Consider the following 23,996-nt stretch of genomic DNA (forward strand, 5'->3'; position numbering starts at 1 on the left):
GAGGACGTGAGAGAAAGGAGGAGGCAGAGAAGAGAAGGTGCTTCAGAGAGAGAGGAGACCAGAGAAGGAGTGAAAGGGAGATATGGAAATAGTTCCTGAGACATTTGCTGAGACAGAGGCAGCTCCAGGAGAGATGCCGAGAGATAGCTGGATAGGTTGACAGGCAGATCAAGCAGGGAGAGAAGAGGTGGATGGAGCCTCGGGAGGGAGAGGAGAGCCCAGGCAGGGAGATGAAAGCAGGGATGGGGGGTAGACTGAGACACACAGCAGGGGAGAACCGCAGAAGCAGATGCTAAGGCCCAGGCCAAGCCACACTGTGGTCTCACTCAGGGACTGGCTGAGAAGCTGAGAGAACATCTGCAGCCTCCATGTCTCCCCCAGGCTGAGCAGGAGGCAGAAAAGCTGCCCCTACTGACCCACGGGGGTATGGGCAGAAGGACAGGGAAAGGTGCAGGTGTGCGAACACTCCTGGGCCCAGTGATGCTGGAAGAAAGAAGCTGGTACAGGCTCACGGGCACCCAAGCATTATCAGGAACTCAGGAGATAGAGGCCCTCAGGGCCCCAAAGAAACACAGAGGCTGAAATACACAACTCAACACACAGAGGAGTGCAGACAGACACACGCGGAAATAGCCTGCAGAGGGATGCCAGCCAATGCCAAGGCCCGGGGCGCGTGTGGGGTCACTCAGACACACAGATGCCCCTGAGCAGTCTCACCCCACCCCACAGACACGGACAGACCAGGCTGTGTGGGTATGACTGCCTTGTGGGCACCAGACTTCTCTCTTTCTTAGATGCACACACCCCCGGGCCACCTGGGTGGCGTGATGACATCAGCTTGTGCTGGCCAGGGCTGGGCTGTGGGGGCGTGCAGGCCTCACCATGTCAAGTGAGGACTTGGAGCCCTGCTGGCCAGGAGCCAGGTTGGAGGAGTTAGGTCTCCTGTCCTCTGCGCAGGGACCCCTGGCTGGGGGTAGGGACCCTGACAGTCTGCTTGGATTCCCTTCAACCCCCTGCAAAGCAGGGGCTGGTGGCTGCTGTGTGCACTGAGAGGGCAGATCTACAAAGGCTGAGTCTCATCCTGAGCTACACCAGCAGGCCAGGCTAGCGGGGTGCATGGGCTGAGAGAAGGGGGCCCCTCAGATTCTTAGGGAGACACAGCTCATGGATCTCCAGTCAGCAGGGCCGGGATTTTAATCCTGGATCTATTACTGACAAGCTATGTGATCTTGGATGGGTCATTTAACTTCTCTGTATCTCAGTTTCCCTGGAAGATGGAAAGATGGGGAGAATACCCACCTCACAGCCACACTGAGGTTTCCATAAGACAATATAAAGAAAGTGCTGGAACAGCATGGCGTAGTAGTGGTGCTCTATCCATAGAGCCTTTGTTCGAATGGTTATGTACTCAGCCTCCCACCGATGAGGCAGACGTATACTCCTCCCTTCCTCCCAGGACAGACACACAGACTATTCCAATGCACGTGGGGCCCGGGGTGTCTCCTGCACCCCTGCCTCTGATCCCCTGCAGCGCACTCCCCCTGCCTCACCTGACACCCTTCTGGCCAGTTCAGCACTCCTCCCACCCCATCCCCTAGGGTTGGGTGCTCTGTGCTGCATCTAACAGAACAGGTAACGCTGCTGATCACTTGCCAGCCTCCCCCACTGGAGGGGGCTCCTAGACCCCAAATGAGGAACAGAGCAGGTGTCCAGAAGATGTTTGTTGAGCGAATAAGCCACTGAACGATCCATTTCAGCTTAAACCCGAGGGTCCTGAATCTGTCAGGAGGTCAGGGTCTCATCACATCTTAAGCACCTAAGGGGGCATGGTCCATGCAGATGTGAATATGCAGATGTGCACACTCATAGGGGGTGCATGCAGGCAGACCTGAGCCCAGATAGCCCCGGGCAGGTGCGGACACCACCAGTGCACAGGCATTGACGAGTGTGTGGGTGGTTTAAATGGGAATAGTGTCCTGCTTCCCAAAGGAGGCCATCTCCACGTCTACTGCTGCAGATTGGAGTCACCCATGACCCACGGCCACAGGCAGGACACACAGATCCTCCAGGCCCGCTGACGAGCCTCTTTCTGCACATGCACGTGCGCGCACACACACACACACACACACACACACACACACACACACACGAGCACATGTCCTCCCTCCCCAGGGGCTGGAGAATGGAGAGTGGAAGAGGGACAGGTGGGTGTCCAGATGGGCAGCCGAGGATTGAGAAAAGGGGTGGGGCTAGGAATTGGGAGTGGGGGGAGGCTGAAGGAGAAAGGCTGTGGGGGGCTGGTAGGGTGAGCAAGTTGGAGAGCCAGTTTGGGTCCTGAGAGTAGAAACGAGAGAAAGAAGGGGACCTGGGTCAGAGTACAGAGGAGTCTGAGGTCTTGAAATGGGGCTGAGATGGGATGGGGCCAGGGAGGGAGCAGAGGACGCTGGGGGGTGACTGTGGGGCGGGGGCCCAGGGGAGGAGGAGGAGGTGAGGTGGCAGGGAACGCAGAGGGCTATGGGAATGCTGGAAAGAAGGCAGGGCTCTGAGGGCTGACCCAGCTCCCACACCCAGGCACCTCACCTGCCAGGTAGAAAGGGAGCTGGGGCCCTGCGGAGCAGGCAGGAAGTACCAGCGCGGGGTTGGGAGCCGAAGGGAGGATTGGGGGGGGGGAATGGTGGGGGTCCCGGGTGTGGTGTAAAGGGGGGAGCTGGGAGTGAGGATGGAGGATAAAGGGAGTCGAAAGGGCCTGGAGAAGAGATTTAAATCTCACGGTTAAATGCGTGTGCCGGGTGTCCCCCTCCCCCTAAACGCCGCATAAACCCCCGCTTAACCCGCCCCTCCCACCTCTAAACCGCCCTCTAAACGCAGTAACAGCTGGGCCATCTCCTAACTTAAACCTGCTAAATGTCCTCCCCTGCCCCGGCACCCCACTTTGGGATGGGGAAGTAAGTGGGGGCCTCAACAGCTTGACCACAGATAAACCTGTTAACCTCTGACCTTTGACCTTCCAGCTGCCTTTCTTGCATTTCCCTTTCCTTTTCTTCTTTTTCCTCGAATTTTCCTTTTGGTTGCTTCTGCCCCCAGGGTGGGGCTGGCTCTGGATGGGGAGCCCGGGCTGGGCTGGGGGGCTGGGGACAGAAGCAGAGCCAGCATTTCGTTTCCTGGCTGTGGTGGCCCTCCCCCCTCTTTCCGTTGGACGTCGCTGCTTACTCTGCAGTCTCCTGAGAAATGCATAATTGCTTTTCTAACTCCTTTGGACTTTTCGCCGCCTGAGAAACCTACTGTCTTTCTAAACTTTTCCAAGGAAACTTTGATAACGAGCGCCTGGCGATTGCTAGACAGAGAATCCCCTACCGGCTTGGTCGAGTAGTAGATGAGTGGCTGCTCGACAAAGGTAATTAACCAGAATTAATTAATTAATTAATTAATTAACTTTTAAAACACTATCTTAAAGGTGCAGAGCTCTCTCTTTCCCCATCCGGGCCTTCCCCACCCCCGAGCGAAGGGGGTCGGCTGTCTTCCCGTGGTAGTCGAGGAGGACCTGTGTGTTTTCACAGGGGTTGGTTTTGGGGGCGAGCGGGTTTTTTTTTTTTTTTTCTGGAGAAGAGGGAGCATCCTCGTTCTCTTTCCAAACCTGGAGTCAGAGGAGGCTAACTCCTGAGATCCCTGACCCCAGAACCTCCCCTGCTCTTGCTGAGCTGGGAAATCACAACCAGGCTGGGGGTGCTGGGCTGGCAGGCAGGTTCCCCCCGCCCGAGGCTCATCCCAGTGGTTTTGTGAGCGGGCAGCTGAGGGCTGGGGTGCACTTAGAGGCTGGAGGGCATGAGGGAAGCAGGGCACGCTGAGAGGGATCCAGAAGAGGGCAGAGAGATTCCCCAGGCTCACCCAGGTGAGAAGGGAGCAGCAGGGGCCTCGGATCCTACTGGAAAGGCCCCAGAGAGGGTGCCTGTGGGCCCCAGACTCCAGAAAAGGCCACTTGCTCCAGAAGGCCTCTCAGCAGTGGTGCAGGGCAAGGAGGGACTCAGGGCGATGGGGAAGAGGAGATGGGGGTTTCTGTGCCCACTGGGCCGCCGAGAAAGGCAGAGTAGGCCGGCCCCGAGGTCCCCAGGGGCCCGCACATGGCAAGGTGCCTCTGGGGGTGGGGGAGAAGGCTTCTTGTCACCAAGGGAAGTTGGGGTCCAAGGGCAAGGCCATCTGCAATCCTCCCATTCCATCCCCTTCGGAGGGGGCGAGCTCTGTACCTCTAAGGCTAAACTCTAGGGGGGACGTAGAACCTGTTAAACCTCCACTTAACCAGCTGATAACTGTGCTTTTAAATGTCCATTGGGGCCTGCCCCAATTAAAACCCCCAAATGTAACCCTCCCACCCACCCGGCCAGTGGGGGACTAAACATGTTGATAACCAGATGTGATAAATCCAAAACAGGACAAAAAGTTAAAGGGACTGTAACAGACGTCGCTAAAACCTGCAGCCCCCAGCCACACTGGGATGCTCTCTCCAGCAGGGCGAACTTTAACCCTTTGAGGAGTTCATGGTGGGTGAGGGCAGGGCAGGGGCCACAGTCTGCGGACGCTGCGTGGCTCCCTCTCCAGTACCCACCTCCCTCCCCCCAAATCACAGAGGCCAGGGGAGCAGCCTGGGCTGAGGCTGGGACAACTGGTGACCCCACAGGGTGGGGAGAGCTGGGCAGGCTTTGGGGGAGAGATGGGGGGTACTTGTGGTCCAGATGAGGCAAAAGCTCTGCCCTTGATTTCTTCTTCTAGAAAATGAAGGATTGAGCTAGATCAGCATCTCCCAAAGCGTAGAATGGGAACTGACTTTTGGGTGGCCCCCCAGTCAGCTGCTTCCCCTTCCTGAACCTCAGTTCCCTCCTTGATGTAGCAGCCCCCAGCCCCACCCCCACAGGGAGGTGGAGAGAATCAGATGAAATAAGGGGCAGGAAAGCACTTGAAAACGAGGCCTGGACATTCTTGGAGGAGATTATCTTATCATCAGTGCCTGGCAGATGGTAAATGTTCAATAAATATTTATTGAATGAATCAATTACCCCGTTCCAAAACACGTTCTTGAAAGCACAAGTCTCACGAGATGCTTCACAATCAAGAGTTCGGTGGTAAAATAAGTTTGGGAAATGCTGAATCCTGTTTCTTCCTCTTGGAGATCCACATACACGCTTGCTTCATAAAGGCTCTGAAAAGTCCCGCGAGAAACACATTTACTCATGAAATGTTTGCTTCCCAAACTCATTTGGGCCATTGCAAACCACCTCCCCTGTGTTTTTATCACAATTTTTATGCCTTGGAACAAGTTTTGGGAAACTCTGGACGTCGTGGTCCTCCCGGGCCTCTGGTGCTGGCTGTCCACTAGTTCTGGCCTCTCCAGGCACCAGCTCACCCACCTGTAATGGTGACACTGCTCCTGCTTAGCCCCACTCTGTATGGCACTGCCTGTGGGGGCCTGGGTGTGTGAGAACCGGGGAGGTTGCTGCAGTGAGTGTCCATCCCTGGCCCTCTCCTGGCGTGGACAAAGGAGGTCAGGGTCTCAGGAGCCTGTCCCTGCCGACGGTGGGAGGTCGGAGGGTGCTGGAGGAGGAGGTGAGGCCGAGGAGGTGAGCAGAGACATACCAGCGGCTGGCCCTTGCCCAGGGGCCGGACGGAGGGCTGGAGTGTGCAGAGACCGGTGTGTCCCATTGAACCGGAGTTTCTGTGGGGGGTGTGGGTTTCACAAGTTGGACTGTCCTCAGCCCAGGTTTGGGGGCAGGGCTCCAGGCACCTAATTCTAAACCAGGTTGTTAACAAGGCACTAACCAGAGGCTAACAAGGGCTAAGCCAGGTCTTAAACCTCCCCCAGCGCCAACAGCTCGAGATCTGGGGGAGAAAGGGGCAATGCAAGAGACCCTCTGCCCACCCCTTCCCCCGCAAAAAAAAAAAAAAAAAAAGCCAACACCAAAACCACAGTTAAATCTAAACTTAAACATAATAAATCTCTTTTCTAAAAACCAAAACCAAAGCAACAAACTCAGAGGGTTAAACCGACCCCCAGATCCACTAAAACCAAACAGCACCGCCAAACCCCACCCAGGTGGGAATTCTGAGGTGTCACTGCTGAGCCAAGAGTGAGATTGAGCTGGAGTGGATTTTTTGGCTGTCAGCGAGCGAAGCAAGGTCCCTTTAACATTTTCCATATCGGGGCTTGCACGTCCTGGCCTGGCGGGGAGGCAGGGCTCTGCTCTCTGGGGCCTGACCCCTGACCCTGGGCGGTGGCCAGGCCTTGGCCAGGGAAGGGCGGGCAGCCAGGGTGGGGTGGGGGGCAGCTGTGTGGGGTGCCCTCCCTCCCGCACCGCGGCCTCTGGCCCTGCCTTCCACCCTTTGCCCTGACCCCACTGACCCCTCTCCTGGCCCGCAGTCTCCGTCTCTGTCTCTTTGCCTCTTTGTCGCCTCTGTCTGCTGCTTCCAGGGGCTCCTTGGCTTGGGGCTGGACAATGGGTGTGGGTGTTTGGAGAAGCAGGAGGGAGAAGATGGGGATCACATCGAGGGAGGAGAAAGAAGAGGAGCCATGGCACTGGGGGCTGGGGAGGAGGGGCACGGGGTGGGGTGGGGGGCATGAGCATGGAGGGGAGAGGGGGCCCCTGGCTCCCTGTCCCCAGCCCATGTGCGCCCCGGGGACCCTTGCCTTCTGGGGTACCCCTGGCTGGGGCTGTGGCTGACGAGGACTTTTCCTTTGGTTGTCTGTCCCTTCCTCGCTTCTCCCCCCTCCACGCCTCCGCCCTCCCCCCCCCACTTGCTGGCTTCTTCCTCGACTCCTCTTTCCTGCCCTTTCTGGTCTCCCCCCACTGCCTGTCCCCTCTCTGCCTGTCACCCCCGTCCCCTGCCCCCCCAGGCCGCCAGCTGACCATCTTCAACAGCCAGGCCGCCATCAAGATCGGGGGCCGCGATCAGGGCCGCCCCTTCCAGGGCCAGGTGTCTGGCCTCTACTACAACGGGCTCAAGGTGCTGGCGCTGGCCGCCGAGAGCGACCCCAATGTGCGGACCGAGGGCCACCTGCGCCTGGTGGGGGAGGGGCCGTCCGTGCTGCTCAGCGCGGAGACCACGGCCACCACCTTGCTGGCCGACATGGCCACCACCATCATGGAGACCACCACCACCATGGCCACCACCACCACGCGCCGGGGCCGCTCCCCTACCCTGAGGGACAGCACCACCCAGGTGAGGGCCTGGCTGGCCGGCGGGGTGGGCGATGGGGCTGATGTCCGCGAAGCAGTGGGGGAGCCCAGGTGAGGGCCCCAGGGCTCTGGTGGCCTCCCGGGGGCCTCTGCCTGCATCCCAGTTGCCACGGCGATGGTGCAGGTGAGCGGGCAAGGCCACCTTTCAGGAAGCAGCATTGTCCTGGTGAGCAGAGGTGTGGTGGATGCACCTCCATTTCTAGAGGGACCAATCCTAGAGTTGAGGGGAGACCACTCTACATACTAGAGGTGAAATCTGACTGGGGGAAGGCAGTGCCCCCCACCCAAGAAGGCTGTGCCCAGAGCCCCCGGTGGGGGGGTGGGCATGTGGCAGGCCCTGCTCGGGATAGGGGGCAGTGGGGGTCACCTCAGCGGTGGGCAGCCCCTCTTTGGAGGTTGCTGGAGGCCAGGAGCTGCCTCCTTGTGGCTAGGATCTCAGTCGTGGGAAGGGCCCTGGCTGTGGTCCCTTTGCCCCCACAAGGCCTCTTGTGTGGCCCCAAGCAGCCACCACCACCTGGCAGGTCCCCAGTGTCCTCTGGATCGGTGGTTCTGGGGGGATTGCCTGCTAGCGGCCCCCAGCTGCCCTATCCACCCTCATGCTTGCTCCACTTGCTCAGATGCTCCCCTTGGGTCAAGCCCGAGGGATTTGGGTTTGTCGTCTTCTCCTGGACCCAGGGGAGGACTGGAGGGGACCACGCCTGGGAGCTGTGCTCTCACTGGGGCAGGGCAGGCCAGGGTTTCCCGTTGGCCAAAGCCACTGAGCATGTGCGACTTACCAAGGCCACCCCGAGCTGAGTTTTCTAGTTGCTGCCGCTTGTGGGTCCATGGACACTCCCTCCTGGCCCCCGCGGGCACTCTTAGCCTTTGTCCCTCTTGCCACCATCTGGTCTCATCCCTGGGGCTGTCAGGGTCCGGGCCTGGAGGGACTGCGCTCTCCCAGGCCTGGTTTCAGCTTCTGCCTCTAAATGAGGGGCGGGCGCCAGGGGCTCCAAGGTTGTCTGGGTTGGGACCTCCGTGGGGGGTGAGTGGGGGGGTGGGCTGACATCCAGGCGAGAGAGGCAAGTCAGAGCCTGCTTTAGTTCCTCAGCTGCTCAAGCAAGTGCCGTGCATTGGTTTGACTTAATGGGGATTTATTAGCTCCCAGTTTTGAGGCTGGAATAAAGTCCAAACTGAGGGAGCATCAAGGCGATGCTTTCTCCCAAAGACTGTGGCGTTCTGGGGTCGGCCACCGGCGACCCTGGGTCCTGGGCTCGTTGGTCACATGGCCGTGCACATGGCGGCCTCTCCTGGCCTTTCTCTTCTCTTCTGGGTTCCCTTAACTTTCAGCTTCTTGCTTCCTGGGGCTTTTTCTCTGTCTGAGTTTCATTCTGCTTATAAAAGACTCCAGTAATAGGATTAAGCCCCATCGTGATTGAGGTGGGCCACACCTTAGCTGTAGTAACCTCATTCCAGGGGCCTGCTTACAATGGGTTTTCACCCACAGGAACAGATTAAATTTAAGAATGTATTTTTCTGGGGTACATACAGCCCCAAACCACCACAGTGTCCTTCCCTTCTGCCCTCACTGCCCAACACCAAGGAACTCTGAGCGCCCAGCCTTGGCACCCCCTGGGGAAGGGCTGGGTCTCCAGCTCGTGGGGGGAGAAGGACTCTGCAGGCCAGTGGGAAGGTCGTGGAGACCACCCAGGTGGAAGGGGAGTCTAGGGGTCACAGCTGTGGGGGGAGCACCCCCAGCAGGAGTGGGTATGGGTGTCAGGGGAGGGAAGTCTATCCTCCACGCTCGCCTTCCCCTTGGGGTGGGGGCTGCAGTGTCTGAGACAGGGGTGGGGGTGGGGGAGGCAGGCTGTGATCCCCTCCCCCCACCCTCGCCCCGACCCCTGCCATCCTTGCCCGCCCTGCAGGCCCCCAGGCTCCCTTCCCACCTGGACTGTGGTTTCCCTCCTCGGGTGCCTTTCCAAATGCCCCTGAGGACCCCACCCAACTCACCCATCTCCAGGACTCTCCCTTTGCAACCAGGAGAGAAAATGCTGACAAAGTCGACTCCCATCGTCATGGCAACCGTAGCCCTAATTATTGTGTGAGGCCAAGTTCTCTCTGGCTGTGGGGAGGGGTTTGGGAGAGAGATGAGGGGTGTTGAGGTGGTGAAGCTGAAGCTGAGAAGCCCCTCCAGGGCCGATCCCCATCTCAGCCCGTGCTGGCTCCGCAGCCCCCAAGCCTCGCCCCTGCCCGGGCGCATCCTGGGCCCCCTCACTGTGGCTCTGCAGCCCAGGGCTGGTGTCCAGTCTCTTTCCAGAAGTAAACACTCGACCTGTGCCCTCTCCTTGACTCTCAGGCCTGGGGTGGGGTAGGGTGGGGGCCGCAGGTGGGTGCTGTGTTTCCCTTTGCATTGGACAAAAAGGGGCCCGAAGTCATCCGGCCTGTGATTGGACTGGGACTGCAGCCGGGGTCGTCCGGACCCAAGCCCAGGCCCTGTCCCCTGTGCCCCTCCCTGCCGTCCCACGCATTGAGAGTGGCTGTGGGGTCTGCTGACCCACCCTGGAACCCCCTTTGTCCCCCACCCCTCTTTCTCTTGTCCCCCCCCACTCCCCCCAGAACACAGATGACCTCCTGGTGGCCTCGGCCGAGTGTCCGAGCGATGACGAGGACCTGGAGGAGTGTGAGCCCAGTACTGGTGAGTGCCTCTCCCCCCTCCCCTGCCCCGGGCCCGCTGCAGCTGAGGGGAGGGGGGCGACTGTCACCTGGCCCATGCCCAAGGGCCTCCTGCAGGCCTTAGCTTTCCCTGACAGCTCCTTCCCTTCCTGACAGCTCCCCCACCAGGTCCCTCAGATGCCCTCTGGCAAGGCAGTTGTGACCTTTTGGTGCCCCACCCCTCAGAGGTAGTGAGGTCCTTAGCTGGGGATCCTGGGGTTTAGAGCCAGAGGATGCTGGGAGGGAAGAAAAGAGGTTTTTCCCTAGAAAGATGAATAACCACAGCTCCCATGAGTCCTATTGGGGTGGAGGTAGGGCAGGGGTAGTGGTGGTGTGGGAACTAGGAACTACAACTCCCATCAGCTCTAGGGTCCAGAACTACAACTCCCATCAGGCCCTGAGGCTTGGCGTGCTCTTTGTCACTAGCAGAGCCGAGCTCTGGTGCCCCTGCCCCTCCTGAACCCCAGGCTCAGGGAGGTAGCCAGCGCTCTGGTGTGGAGGGTCCCCAGGCCGGTCACACTGCCAGGACGGCCAGGCCAAGCCCAGGCAGTGACTGCTCAGGTGCTTGGCCTCCGGGGACAGAGGTTGGGGCCTGGGGTCCGGCCCAGATTTCCAGCAGGGGAGCTGCTGTGAGAGGAGCACAGGGCTGGGAGGAAAGGTTCCAGGGATGAGGGTGGGTCTGGAGGGGCTGAAGGCCCCAGGGTGCAGTCCCAGATTGAGACTCGACCGGCAGAGTAGGGTGGGCCTTGAGTGCCGACTGGGGAGTGGGGCACTGGTGGGGTCAAGGGCTGTGCTCCCAAGCAGATGTGTGTGTCTGGGGGGTGGGGGCTGGGAGGACATGAGGTCCTGCTGGAGGCTGGCGGTGGGCATGGAGGAAGGACGACATGCGTCAGGTGTCCCAATGTGGGCACTTAGGCCTTGGTGACGCCCCAATGAGCCCGGGGAGGGGAGGGTCTGCCCATGGCTCTCGCTCGGGGTGGCCGGGGGTTGGGGAAGGTGCCAAGCAGGGGCAGGGGAGGCGATGTGGTCAGCTGAGGTTGGCAGTGTGACGGGGACACCCTGTGCAGCTGGCTTGGCGGGTGGGTCCGTGGTGGTGACCAGCCCTGGAGAAGATGTTCAAGCTGAGGGCATGGGTGGAACAAGAAGAGAACAAGATCTAAGCCGTGACTGTGGGCAAGGAGCAGATTCCAGAGACCATGGGCAGAGGGATTTCCGGGGCGCAGTCACTGGCTTCCCGTCTGCAGGCCCCCCCAAGTCCTAGAGGCTGAAGCCCGACTGCCCTGTGTCCCCCCGGTAGGCCAGAGCTGAGGGGGCTGTCCCCGCAGTCCTGGGGAAGCCTCAGGCTGCTGGGCTGGAAAGGACCCCTCCACGGCAAGGGCCTGTGCCTTCCGGAACAGGCGCCGTGCACTGTGGGAGGCTCCTCTGCTGCGCCCTCAGGCTGGGAGCTGTCCCTCAAGCTCACTGGGCGACCTTGGCTTAGGGACTTCAAGCTCGAACCCCACCATTGTTCTGGGGGGCTCTGGGCATCTGGCAGCTTCGACCCAGAGCCTCCCCCTGCGGCTGTCCTTGCTTAGCGGGGGCTCCTGTAGGCCGACACGGTGCCCCTGGGCCAGGCCTGCCAGGAGTGGCCGTGAATAACGGCTGGCCGGGAGCCCTACGTACAGCTTTGGGACAAAGGACTGTCCTGGGGTAAAGGCTCTGGGGACAGAATGGCACAGGAAAAGGGCGCTGCTTGGCCCCGTCACCCGCGCCGGCCCATGTTCACGCTCTCTGGGAGGGGGACTCCCAGGCGGAGAGGAGGGGCCTCTGGATGTTCTCCCTGACCCTGCAGAGAGGAGCCTTGGGCCAGGTGACTGCCACGTGGGGACTTGCAGCACCATCCCCCCGAGGGTCTCTCCCCACCAGCCTTGGCCCCCAGCCTCGTTAGGGGCTGGGATGCGGCACCGAGTGTGCGTCCGGCTGGTCTGAGCCCCTTTAGGCAGCGTTAGGACGGGGCCATGCAGAGGAGTTGATGGAGGCGTGACCTCTGCCCCTCCAGTCGGGGTCCAGTGAGGTCACTGACCCCTGGGCAGATGCTCCTGGGAAAAGGGCCACGTGCGTGAGGGGAACATGGGGGTGGAGAAGCGGTGGAAGTCGGGGGCTAGGGAGAGGCTGGTGTGCCAGCCCGGTACCCAGCTGAAAACCAAAGGGGGCAGAGAGGGCAGAGTGCATGCTTGAGCCCCCAGAGGAAATGACCAGTGGCCGCACCGGCTCTCCCCACCCCTGCGTCACAGTCATGCACCCACGTTTGTGTGTACGTGCTCACACCACTGTGAAGTGTTCAAAGTTGATTCTTATCATCTGACCAGGATGAGTCCTGGGTGCGCCAGGCTGGGCTAGACCATGTCTTCCCTACACCCGCACCCCCAGAGGGGTAGGGGAGCTCTAGCCCGAGCCTGTCTCGGGATCCCAGTGCGGGGGGCTTTGTCTCTAGCAGCCAGCCAGGCCTCCCTTGGCTCCCAGGGTCAGCATTGAGAGGTGGAGGTAGCCTGGCTGAAGACAGTGGCTGCCCAGGGGTGACCCCCAGGTACTAGCACCCATCCCGCCTTCCAGATCCTTGCCTTTGGATCTCGTGTGGGGTCTGGGATCATCCCTGTTCACTTTTCTGCCCTTCCTGTGACCTGGGCCCCTGCACAGCCCCCATGCCCAGACCCCTTCCCCAGCTGGATGAGACCATGATCTAACTGGTTGATTGCCACAGGCTGGCAACGCAGCTAAAGGAGGATATTGTTTGGGACACAGCGTGTGCACTTTTTTGAACGTGAATGTCTTTAGCGGGGCATGCATTGTCTGGTTGGAAAGGTGACCCCGTGTTGTCTTAGCCGACCTGACCTGCATGTTGTTACCTGAGTGACCTGGGTCACTAGAAAGAGTACACACAGGCTCCAACCCACAGGGGCACATGTATCTCTGCCCCACACATGCTCTGACAGGGGCGTGCACACAGACGTTCACACACACATTTACGGACCTACCTGCAAGCTCACATGTGCCAGTTCCATGGGCACACTCATGTGCAAAGTTAGGAGAGCACATGGCATTCTGCTGAGGCCACAGAGGCACACACACATGGCTTCACACATCTGTGGTCTGGACCCAGGAGCACATGTGCACACGTGCAGAATCTCACAAAGGCACTCACACTTAGACCCATGGAGTCTTGTATTTGTATATGTGTGTTTAGAGCTCCTCAGATACCCGCCCATCTGCTCAGACCCACAGAGGCTGACTTCCATGCACTCAGCCTTACCAAGATTCACATGCACAGACCACATCAGCACACAGGTGCCAAAACCCAGCAGGGCACTTGTGTGCGCTCAAAGCTACACATACATGGTGCTCAAACGCCCTGGGGCACACTCACACACAAGCTCAGATCTACTGAGGTTCACACCAAATGCTCACAAACACACACACACACACACTCAGACCTGGAGGAGCAGGCACATATTTCAGACACTCAGTGCACATGTGTGGTTTCAGACTTAAGCATGTACGCATACCTGCTTGGACTCACTAAGGCATGTGTATGTCAGACTCATGAAGTTACACTTCTTTAATTGCTCACACACATGCAGGTATAGGCCCACCTGTAGAGGATGCTCACTCCTGTCCCTATTACAGACTTGTACACTCACATTCAGACTTCTGGAAGCTCACCTGCATTTCAGACCCACAGAGACACGGGGGTGCGTTTGAGTCAGGCATGAACACAGTGTGCTCAGACTCCCTGAAGTGCACGCTCACGTGCACTCACACACCTGTGCCCACCGAGTGCACCCCCATGCCTAGACTCACAGGTGTGTGTGTGTGGATTGCAGCTCCACCCAGGTCCACACTCATGCTGAGACCCCAAGGTGCACATACATGGTCTCAGAGGGCTCTGCTTGTGTACACGCATGTTCATTCCCCTAGAGGCAGGCCCATGTGCACACACAGCCAGACATGCACTGAAACGCACAGGGGGACGTGTGTGTGCCTTCTCAGGGATGGGCTGTGTGTGGTCTCACACACATGCACATGTGTTCAGACTCACAGACCTTCATCCCTCCCCCAGGCTCCCACGAGAGGAGACCCTCCAGGGCCCATGTGAGTTCAGACCTCCCAAGGCTTGTGTTTACATGCACACGCATGTGCTCACACACGTGCACAGATAGGCCCCTCAAGGCATGCGTGCGCACTCTCAGACCCCACTCACGTGCTCACCATCATAGCGGCACACGCGTGGTCAGATTCCCAGAGTGTCTTAAGGAAACACTCACTGTGATCACAGACTCCCAATCATCAGGGTTTAACACATGAAAATTTATTTCTCATTCATGTGAAGTTATAACCCAGTGTTCCCAATTGGCAGGCAGCTCTCTTCCAAGCGGTGAGTCAGGGCCCAGCTGCCTTCCATTTTAGGGGCTGCCCGTCTTCAACTTGTGACTTCCTGCATTTGCGGTGGACGGGGAAGGAGCATGGAGGGTCACGGAGGGGAAGTTCTTATGGACCAGGCCTGGGGAGGCCCACGTCACCCCTGACCACACATCACTGCTGCTCAGTCACGTGGCCACGCCTAGCGTCAAGGAAAGCGGGAAACATGGCCTTGCTGTTGGTGACCTGCCAGTGAATTATTCACCATGGTTTGGCCTTAGGAGTCACCAGACATCTGCTTTGCTCTTCTTCCCACCCCTAGAATGCCCCTCTCCAAGAGAGAGCCCAAAGTCTCACCAAACAAGGGCACTCATCTCCAAGTCGAGGATCCCTGGGAGGCATGTGGCTCAGGCCATCAGGTCCCGATCTCACTTCTCTGATCTGGGTCCCCACGTCTGGACTGGAGAGCCATGTGTCATCTGGGGACCTTGCCTGCCTAGTACCCACGAACTAAAATGATAACATCTCACTGTCCCCACACCCCAACACACACCCAGAATACAGGAGTGGGGCAGAGACAAGTCCTACAATAAAACCTCCCATGCAAAAAAGGGAAGAGTGGAAGACACCTAGAAGCTTCCAGCTCCCAGCAGCCAGGAAATCCAGCCAGCAGGCAGTGCGAGGCCTTGGCTCGGAGGTGGGAAATGTCTTTGTTACACCCTGCCTCTGCTTTCTGGGACAAATTCTCCTCTCCCTTCTCTGGGGCCCCTGGCTCTATCCTCTGGGAGGCTCTTCCCAGCCCGTTATCCTCCGTGGCCACCTCAGAAGTGGGCGTTGCAAAAAATGTCCTTCTTGGGGCTCTCCACTTCCTGCTCATGCATGTTTGGGGGCCCAAAGGATGTTTGAAGGCTCAAAGAATCACACCTAGAGTGCTTTCCTAGACAGAAGTCTCAAGCCCAGTTGATTTCCTTGTTGCTCATGCCTCGGGCTCTCAACTCTTTTCAGGGCGTTTGAATCAATAGGTGGGGTGGCCATGCCCCTAGTCTGATCCTGCCAGCCCTGAGCCCTGTGTCCAGGTGAGAAGTTTTACCAGGCCATCGCCTCTCAAAGCCTTTTTCAGTCTTCTCTCCTACTGTTTGGGGTTTTGGAAGCAGTCAGCTTTTCTGATACTTGTTGGACCCAAATTTCTGGATTTCCTTTCATTTCTGCTTGCAAACCAGCCACTTTCCTAAGTGCATCTTTCTTGTAATACGTTGCTAAAAGCAGAAAGTATAAGTCAACCTGGTCACTCCGGCTCTTAACCAGGCCTTCCCCTGGGCATCTCAGTCTCTAGGGCATTGCAAGCAACAGCTTTTATCCAAGGTTTCGCTCTGGCCTCGTTTAGGTCTTCATCTTTCCAGCCCCCAAATCCATTTCCTTGGCGTGAGTGCCACAGGTTTCTTTATTGTGACACCCATTTCAGGTGCTAGTGTTGGTATATGGAGCAAGGTGACCTTCATTTCTGTAACTGATAACCCCTGAATCTCAGTGGTTAATTCCAGGGTAGTTCCTCACTCAGGTAAAGCCTTACCTGGGTGCATTGGGTCAGCAGGCTGCTCTCCCCCAGGGGTGCTTTAGGAATCCAGATGCCTTCTGTTTTGTGGCTCCTCCATCTTCAAGGTCACCGCAGAAGGAGAAAAAGCTGGAGGCTTGAACCCAGGAGACCTTTACAGGCCAGTGAGGGCAGGGTGCACCCTCTGTCACGTGGCTGCACCTATTTTCAAGGGATGCTGGGAAATGTAGTCTAGCTGCCCAGGAGAGGGAGGAGATGAGTTTGGTGAACCATGCGGTAATCTCAGCTACACAGAGGTACAGGGCATGTGCTCCGGCCTTCGGGGATGCATTTGTGTGCTCTTGGGCACAGTCATGCCTTTGCATGTGCACTCATATGCTTTGATCCGGGCTCAGAGGCAAGTGGACACGTGCACAGAGCCAGAGGTGCACTCGTGTACACATCTGTTCAGACTCTAACATGCACACTCACATACCTGGATCCTTCAAGGTTTGTGCACACACACATACACATGTGCTTAGAGGCATATACCCAGGTGCACAGAGGGGTGTGTGCCCACACACGATGCAGCTTACCCTCTCTGACCTTGAGGCCACCCTGGCATCTGCTCTTGCTGAGGGCCTTTCAGGACGGGGGAGGGGTGCCGTGCGTCCGGCCACCGCCCACAGTTGTACAGGTTGTCTTCTGCTCGAACAGGTGAGTAAGGGCTGCCAGTGCTCCACTCACCAAGCCCTGGCACCGTGTCCACTTTGAGCGGCTGCTCTTTGCCAAATCCACGTGAAGTGCCCTGTGGGCTGGTGGCCATCCTTCCTGGGCAGGTCCCCAGTGCTGGTGGGGGAGGCCTTGGCTGCCTGATCCCTTAGACTCATGCTGTCAGCCTCAGTGCTAGATTCCACTTTGGGGGTGGGCACGCCTTGCTTGGGGTGGGAATGGGGCTCTTGGGTAGCTCTCCAGTCAGTGCCCTAAGGGAGAGAGGGTTCAGTTTGCTGGACCAGGGAAAGGTGAGGGATGGGGAGGGGCACTCAGGAATGGCTGGTGGTCTCCTTGTTGGAATGGAATTCTCTTTAGTAAGTGGGACTGGCAGACACCGAAATTCAATAGTCTTAGGATGCAGAGGAGCAGCGGGTAGGTGGCATCTGTGAGGATGTGCACCTGTGAGTTTTCCAAATGCAGCTGCCTGGAGTCGGGGAGGGGTGGGAGGCTGCTGCATGGTCCTCACCAGCCTCTGCTGGTTCCTGGGGACCCCCTGTCTCAGCACAATGGCTCCCAGGGACACCCCATCCTGGTATGCACCCTTAGCATAGAGCTGGAGCCAGGGTCCCGGCCACCATGAGTCATCGTGAATCTGCTCCCCCCAAATGCTGAGTGGGAGGGGTGGCCCAGGCGGCCCACGGAGAAGGCCGACCTGGGTTCTCTGTGGCGTTTTATCTGCTGGGGAGTAGGAGTGGAGTGTGGGGAGAGTCCGATGTTCAGGGGCACAAGCAGGCATGGAGGGAGGGGGTCCTGATGGGCTGGGGGGTGGGGTGAGGGAAAGGCCCCCAGGATACTTGTGGTCAAAGCCTAGGGCAGAGAGAGCCCAGGGAAAGCCCCCAGAGGGGTTGACGGAGGCAGGGACAGGGCAGAGACCCAGATATGGGGGCCAGGTAGTGGCCAGAGTGAATGGCAGGGACAAGAAGCTGAAGTGGCTTCCTCCATCCTGTAGCCCGGCCTAGGAGGGCTCTGGGGACTGGGGGACCTGGGAACCTGTGTGTCCCAAGGGCCTTAAGAACCAGCGAGGTGGGGCAAATGGTTGTGTGGGGCACTCAGGCTGGGCAGGATTTATCTGGGGGCCAAGGCCCAAACACCAGTGCCCCTCCCCACGCCAGCCTAGGTGGGTGGGCAAGGAGAGTAGAGCCAAGTCTGTGCCCTGGGGAACTGGATCAGCCCCTCTAGGGCAGGATATGCCCACAGCAATGGCCTCCTGGTCCTGTGCCCTGAGCCTGTCAGTCTGGGGCCAGCCTTGACCCTGAAACTTCTAGGAGCATCTGGCACCCCAGTGGAGGGGTGGAGGTGGAGCAGGGCTCCTGCCAGGGTGAACTCTTGGCAGTGCTGCTGCCTGGAGGGCGGCTGGGGGAGGGGTCAGGTGTGCAGGGGCTGCCGCCCCCTTGTCCAGGTACCTCGCCTGGCCTGGCTTGGAGGCAATGCTTGAGGGATAATCCCCCCTTTCCGTTGGTGAAGACATATTGAGCTCTATTGTTTCCTGGCTTTATGCCAGCCCTGGTGCTGGGTGCTAAGGAATCAGATGAATGGGATTTGGGCCTCTGGGCCTTCTTGACAGTGGGTCCCAACCTGCTGCCTCCAGGACAGAGTAGGGATGTGTCAGAGGCAATCAAGGCAGGGAGGAGCCTCAGAAGTCTGCCTGGAAGAGGAGGCGTTTGGCTGGGCTCTGAAGTATGAGTGAGAGATTAGCAGGGAGTGGAGGGCTAAGTATGATGTTCTCAGCAGAAGGCGAGGTCTCAAAGACGGCGGCAGCAGAGACTCCAGATAGCTCTATGTCCGTGCAGGGCAGGGAGCCTGCCGTGAGTGGGCCCAGGACGCCACCACTCAAGTCCCGGCTGCTGAGTTTGCCCCTTACCCAAGGGACAGGGCACCAGGCCACCCTTTGGTGGGGCAGGGGCTCAGTGGGGGCTGAGAGGGTACGCGATGTTCCCCCTTAGGCTGGAGGGTCCATGGTAGCCAGGCATTGGCCCTAGACTGGGGGTCAATATCCTGATTTTACAGATGAGGAAACTGAGGCTCAGAGTGTGAAAGACACTTGCCCACAGTCACACAGGGATTTAGTGACAGAACAGGTGTCTGGCCTCCCGATGTTCACAGCCAAGCCAAAGTCAGCCCTGGCAGATTCCTGGAGGCCTGGAGAGGATGGTTTGGGCTTTTCTGGGCTCCAGGGGAGTCCTGCCCTTCCCTTGCCTCTGCGAGCCACAGAAGGAGCTGGGCGGCCCATGTGTGCACCTGGCCTGGGCTGGACACCTGCTGACGGGCAAGGCCCCGTCTGCCCCAAGCCTCAGCATTCTTATCCATGAAAAGTGGCTGGGCATTTCCAGCTTCACAAAACAGGCTTTGCTCTTGGTTTGGCCAGTGGAGGGCCAGGAGCCTGGAGCCCTTGAGGTCTGAGGTGTAGGGGAGCCCCTGCTCAGCAGGAGGTTGGATCTGGTGGGGAGAGCCACCAAGGCTGCCGCTTCCGTGGTCAGTTGAGTAGCTGAGGACAGCACTGCGAGATGGAGCTGTGATCCGAAGGGTGAGCAGAGGGGTCTGAATGGCCGTGCGGACGATGGAGGGCTTTGGGAAGGGGGAGCAGGAGAAGAGAGGGCAGATGTACAGGTGGAATGTTCTGGATGGGGTAGGCTCTGGGATGCTTGCCACAGAAGGGGGCTGAGGGCTTGTGGGCAGGATCTATGAAGCCCAGACCTGCAAGGCCAGGGAGGGCCACTGGGTTAGGGCTTGGGCTGTGCTGGTGGGAGAGCTAGAGAGAAAGTCTCCAGCCCCCACCAGGCCCAGAGGAGCCCCTTTAAGAACAGTGAGTCCTCCTATATGCAATCTAGAGTGGGGTCCCAGCTCCCTCCCACCCCAGGCAAGGTTGAGTAGAGAGCTGCCCCAGGGGGCTGATGGGAGTTGTAGTTATTGCCCCCAGGGGCTGATGGGAGTTGTGGTCCCCACCCCTCCAAGGGCTAATGGGAGTTGTAGTTCTCACCCTTTGGGGCTGGTGGGAATTGTAGTTTCTGCCCAGGGGTCCTCAGCCCTAGGAAGGGGAAAGACCTCCCTGACACAGCCCTCTGCCCTAGTTCCCCTGGGCCCTATAGGAGCAAGTGCATCCTCCCAGATGGCTGTGTATGTATTTTCTTTCCTTTTTTTGCTTTCTTCTTCTTTGTGTTGTTTTATTATTGTTTTAACAATAATATGAGGGCCAGAGGCAGTCAAGCCCTGGTCAGGTCCTGGCGGCCCATGGGGGTTTTGGGGAGGGGGAGGAGGGATGGCAGTGGGGGTTAGAGGTGGAGGGTGAAGGCGCACGCTGGGGAGTTAGGGTTAGCTCAGGAATGGGGTGCCCTTGCCCACTGTCCCCACTCACTCCCCGCCCCTCCCCACCTCCCTGCCTCTCCATGGCTTCTGGCCACCTACCCCCAGAGTCCTATGGGACGGGACCCTGCCCTGCTCTGTCTCTCTCCTCCCTGCTGCTCTTCCTCACGGGCTTCCTCTCTCCCACCCTCCACTTTTCTCTCCATGGCTAACCTGCAGTTATCCTCCAAAGCCCCTGCCGGTGGCCATCCCCTCCCTTGTCCTCTCACCCATCCCAGCAATTCCGACATAAATGCCCATCGTGTACCCCCGCCCAAGCCCTCCCCACTGCTCCCCACCCACCGACACCAAATGGCGGCCACCATTCCCCAGCCCGCACTGTGCTGATTCCAGCTTTGTGTTTAATGAGGGGGAGAGGGCACGAGTGAGGGAGGAGAGAGGATCAGGAGGAAGCAAGATGTCCAGGGAGAGAAGAGCGAGGGAGGGAGATACCTAACAGATAGACAGAAAACGTTGTACGGAAAAGTTGTTTTTTCTTATTTTTTTTCCGGGAGAACCCGCTTACACAGCTCTGTTTGTAATTTTTTTCTTCATGCTAAAATCACACGGCCTATTTGTTGATGTAAGTTGCCTGAATTCCGTGGTATGCTATCTTCTTTTTTAAAAACAAAAGCAAAAAAAAAAAAAAAAAAAAAAGAGAAAAATCTAGAAAAAAAAAACCACCCTAAAAGATACTGTTGTTAGGTTTGTTTAAATGCTGCTGTTGTATGTTTTTTAAAGCCTTAAACCAGTAGAGTTTTTTTTTTTTTTTTTTTTTTTCCTTTTCTTTTCGATTTCCTTTCCTTTCTGTTCCTTTTGGTTTCTTAAGACAAAAGAAAAGAGCAAAACCCAGAGAGCCTCAGAGCCCGAGCGTGGGGTGCCCAGGGCCTCCGGGCCGCCGCCCGCGTAAAGCGCAGCGCTCCGGCCGGCTGGCGGGCGGGCCCAGCCCGCTCTAGTCTCCGCCAAAGCCAATTGGAACCGATTTGGGTGCTGTTGGGTGAGGCTGTTGTTGCTCTCTGGCCGCCCGCGCCCCGGCCCGCGCTGACGCCCTGTCGTCTCTCTTCTCTCTCTTGTTCTAGGAGGAGAGTTAATATTGCCCATTATCACGGAGGACTCCTTAGACCCCCCTCCCGTGGCCACCCGGTCCCCCTTCGTGCCCCCACCCCCCACCTTCTACCCCTTTCTCACGGGCGTGGGCGCCACCCAAGACACCCTGCCCCCGCCCGCGGCCCGCCGCCCGCCCGCCGGCGGCCCGTGCCAGGCCGAGCAGGACGACAGCGACTGCGAGGAGCCCATCGAGGCCTCGGGCTTCGCCTCCGGGGAGGTCTTTGACTCCAGCCTCCCCCCGACGGACGACGAGGACTTTTACACCACCTTCCCCCTGGTCACGGACCGCACCACCCTCCTGTCGCCCCGCAAACCCGCTCCCCGGCCCAACCTCAGGACAGACGGCGCCACGGGCGCCCCCGGGGTGCTGCTGGCCCCCTCCGTCCCGGCCCCCAACCTGCCGGCGGGTAAAATGAACCACCGCGACCCGCTGCAGCCCCTGCTGGAGAACCCGCCCCCGGGGCCCGGGGCGCCCACCTCCTTCGAGCCGCGGAGGCCCCCGCCCCTGCGCCCCGGCGTCACCGCTGCCCCCGGCTTCCCCCGTCTGCCCACAGCCAACCCCACGGGGCCCGGGGAGCGGGGCCCGCCCGGCGCGGTGGAGGTGATCCGGGAGTCGAGCAGCACCACGGGCATGGTGGTGGGCATCGTGGCGGCCGCGGCGCTCTGCATCCTCATCCTCCTCTACGCCATGTACAAGTACCGCAACCGCGACGAGGGCTCCTACCAGGTGGACCAGAGCCGGAACTACATCAGTAACTCGGCGCAGAGCAATGGCGCGGTGGTGAAGGAGAAGGCCCCGGCCGCCCCCAAGACGCCCAGCAAGGCCAAGAAGAACAAAGACAAGGAGTATTACGTCTGAGCCCCCGGCCCGCGCCCCACTGCCAGCTGCCCCTCCCGGGAGGGCCCGGAGGGACGGCGCCGCGCCCGGGGACCCGCTCCCTGGCTGCCTCGGACTTCTCTCTCAAAGAGGAAACGCAAAAAAAGGAAAAGAAAAGGAAACCCCGTGCTTGCCCCCTCCCTTCTGCCAGCCCGGCGCAGCGGCATCGTCAGTCCTGGGGCCGTCTGTCCCGCCTGGGGCCGTCTGTCCCTCCTGGGGTTGTCTGGCCCTCGCCGCGGGGCACGTGCTCACAGCCCCGGGTTGATTTATTTTTTTAAGGGGAGGTAGTTTTATTTTGGTGGGGTTGGGCGGGAAGGAAGGCTGGGGGTTTTTGTAAAGCGTCCACTACTCGTCCGTTAATTCTCCCCCATTTCTTTCTTCTCCCTCTGCCTTCCATCCCTCCTGCCTTCCTTCTCTTCCCAAGCCCTGCAGCCCACCGTGCCAGGCTTGCTGTACTCTGTCCCCTTTTTCCCTCCCTTCTCCTCTTTCGTGTGTCTGGTTTCTCCCTTCCTTTCCTCCCTTTGAGTTTTCAGAGTTGGTGGGAGAAGGGCGGGAAGGTGGCGGGGGCCCCCCGAGGGTGGGCAAGGTGGGGCAGGGCAGTGGGGCTGCCCCCCGAGTTGCCCAGCTCCACTTGCTGGGGGAGGTCTCTGCCTGGTGCCACCCAGGGAAGGGGCTTGGGCCTAGCCGAAGGCCTGTTCTGTGCCGCCGGGCGACGTGCATTGATGGGGAGCTGCCGGAGGAGTAGGGGTGGGGGGCGGGGGGGTGGGAAAGGCAAATGCAGATATATATTAAAGACAAATAACCTAGATACCACGAGCAGCCGCCTGTGGCACCCGTCGGGCGCGGGCAGCAGGGAAGAGAGGGAGCAAGGCGTTGTCCGCAGACTGCTGGGGTCACCCCTCTGCCCACGGGCTCCCTGCTCCCCCAGTTTTTTTTTTCTCTCTTTGTTAACAAATGTGTCTGAGTCTTGGAAAAACACCCCAACCCCAGAAATGTGTGGGAAAAAGAAAACAAAAACTTTCCAAATTCCATCGGTCCTGTGCAGTTTGTTTGGGGCGTGGGGACATTGAGTCTGGCTTGGGGCTGGGGTCTTGGCCTAAATTTGGGCCCATGAGAAGCCGGTAAGTTGTCCTCGAACTTTTGGGCCAAGCATGGCTCCGAGCTGCTTTGGGAGGCTTGTCTTTGTCTTACCCCCACGTCCTCGCTAGCTAAGGATGGGGACAGGAGGCAGTTCCCAAGCTGCTGGGTGACGGCTGGTCTCCTGCCCTGGCTTCTGCTCCCTTTTGCAGTGCAGACCTCAGCATCTGGCAGGCACAGTCCCCGGAGGCAGGGGCATCGTGTTGCCTCCCAGTGGCTGAGGGGGGCCTGTGCCCGTGTCCCATGACACCCCCGGCTCAGGGAAGGAGGGGACATTCTCAGGGTGCCTGTGTGTACCAGGCACTGACTTGGGGGGACACGTGCTACATGCTCCTTATAGCAGTCCTTGGAGGAAGGAGGTGTATATCTGACTCACAAGTCTTTCAGAAATGGATCCAGGTCTCAAGGTGAATCGGTGGCTGAGTCCAAATTTGCCTCCAGCCCTGCCAGCCTCCCTGCCACCCTCAGGTTGACTGCGGGCACCTTGTCTGCAGGTGTCCACTCCTAGACTCTAGCCAACATGCTCAGGGTCCCGGGCACTTGAAGAGACAGGTGTGCATTTCAGTTCCCTTCTTTCATTCACAAGGGACAGACACTCGTGAGAAGGGAATTGTGCCCAAGGACCCTTGGGAGGAGCAGGGTGGGTTGGGGGCAGTGGATCATCATGCCCCTTGACCCATGACCATGACTCAGCTGTGCTTCTGTCACTCAGCTCTCCTCCTCCACCACCGTGCTCCTCTGCCTTCCGCTGGGCCCACCTTACTGCTACCTGTTGGGTTACTTCCTCCTGTCCTTGGCTTGCCACCCTTCCCTGTCCCTTTCTGCATCACAACCTCCCATCTGCAGCACCTCTGGCCGCTGGCCAGCTTATTTTGCAATTCAAATGCCTGGTCCTCTTTTGGCTTAGTCAGCTTACAGGGCCCTT

At 58.9% G+C, this 23,996-nt stretch overlaps 1 protein-coding gene across 24 annotated transcripts in view; it reads left to right on the forward strand.

The window, feature by feature from the left end:
- The window catches only part of NRXN2 (neurexin 2), a 109,268-nt gene extending 86,592 nt beyond the window's left edge, over positions 1 to 22,676 (forward strand). For 9 of the 24 annotated variants that reach the window (XM_037838107.1, XM_037838110.1, XM_037838106.1 and 6 more), the window contains 4 exons: positions 3,305 to 3,394; positions 6,881 to 7,206; positions 9,816 to 9,894; positions 21,030 to 22,676. In XM_037838107.1, coding sequence (XP_037694035.1) covers positions 3,305 to 3,394; positions 6,881 to 7,206; positions 9,816 to 9,894; positions 21,030 to 21,916 — 1,382 coding nt within the window. In that variant the 3' untranslated portion in view covers positions 21,917 to 22,676. The remainder of the gene's footprint in view (positions 1 to 3,304; positions 3,395 to 6,880; positions 7,207 to 9,815; positions 9,895 to 21,029) is intronic. The other 15 variants (XM_037838117.1, XM_037838120.1, XM_037838119.1 and 12 more) reach the window with 3 other exon arrangements.
- Positions 22,677 to 23,996: the final 1,320 nt, after the last annotated feature.

Source organism: Choloepus didactylus, chromosome 6 (assembly GCF_015220235.1).
Source record: "Choloepus didactylus isolate mChoDid1 chromosome 6, mChoDid1.pri, whole genome shotgun sequence".
Taxonomy (NCBI): Eukaryota; Metazoa; Chordata; class Mammalia; order Pilosa; family Megalonychidae; genus Choloepus; species Choloepus didactylus.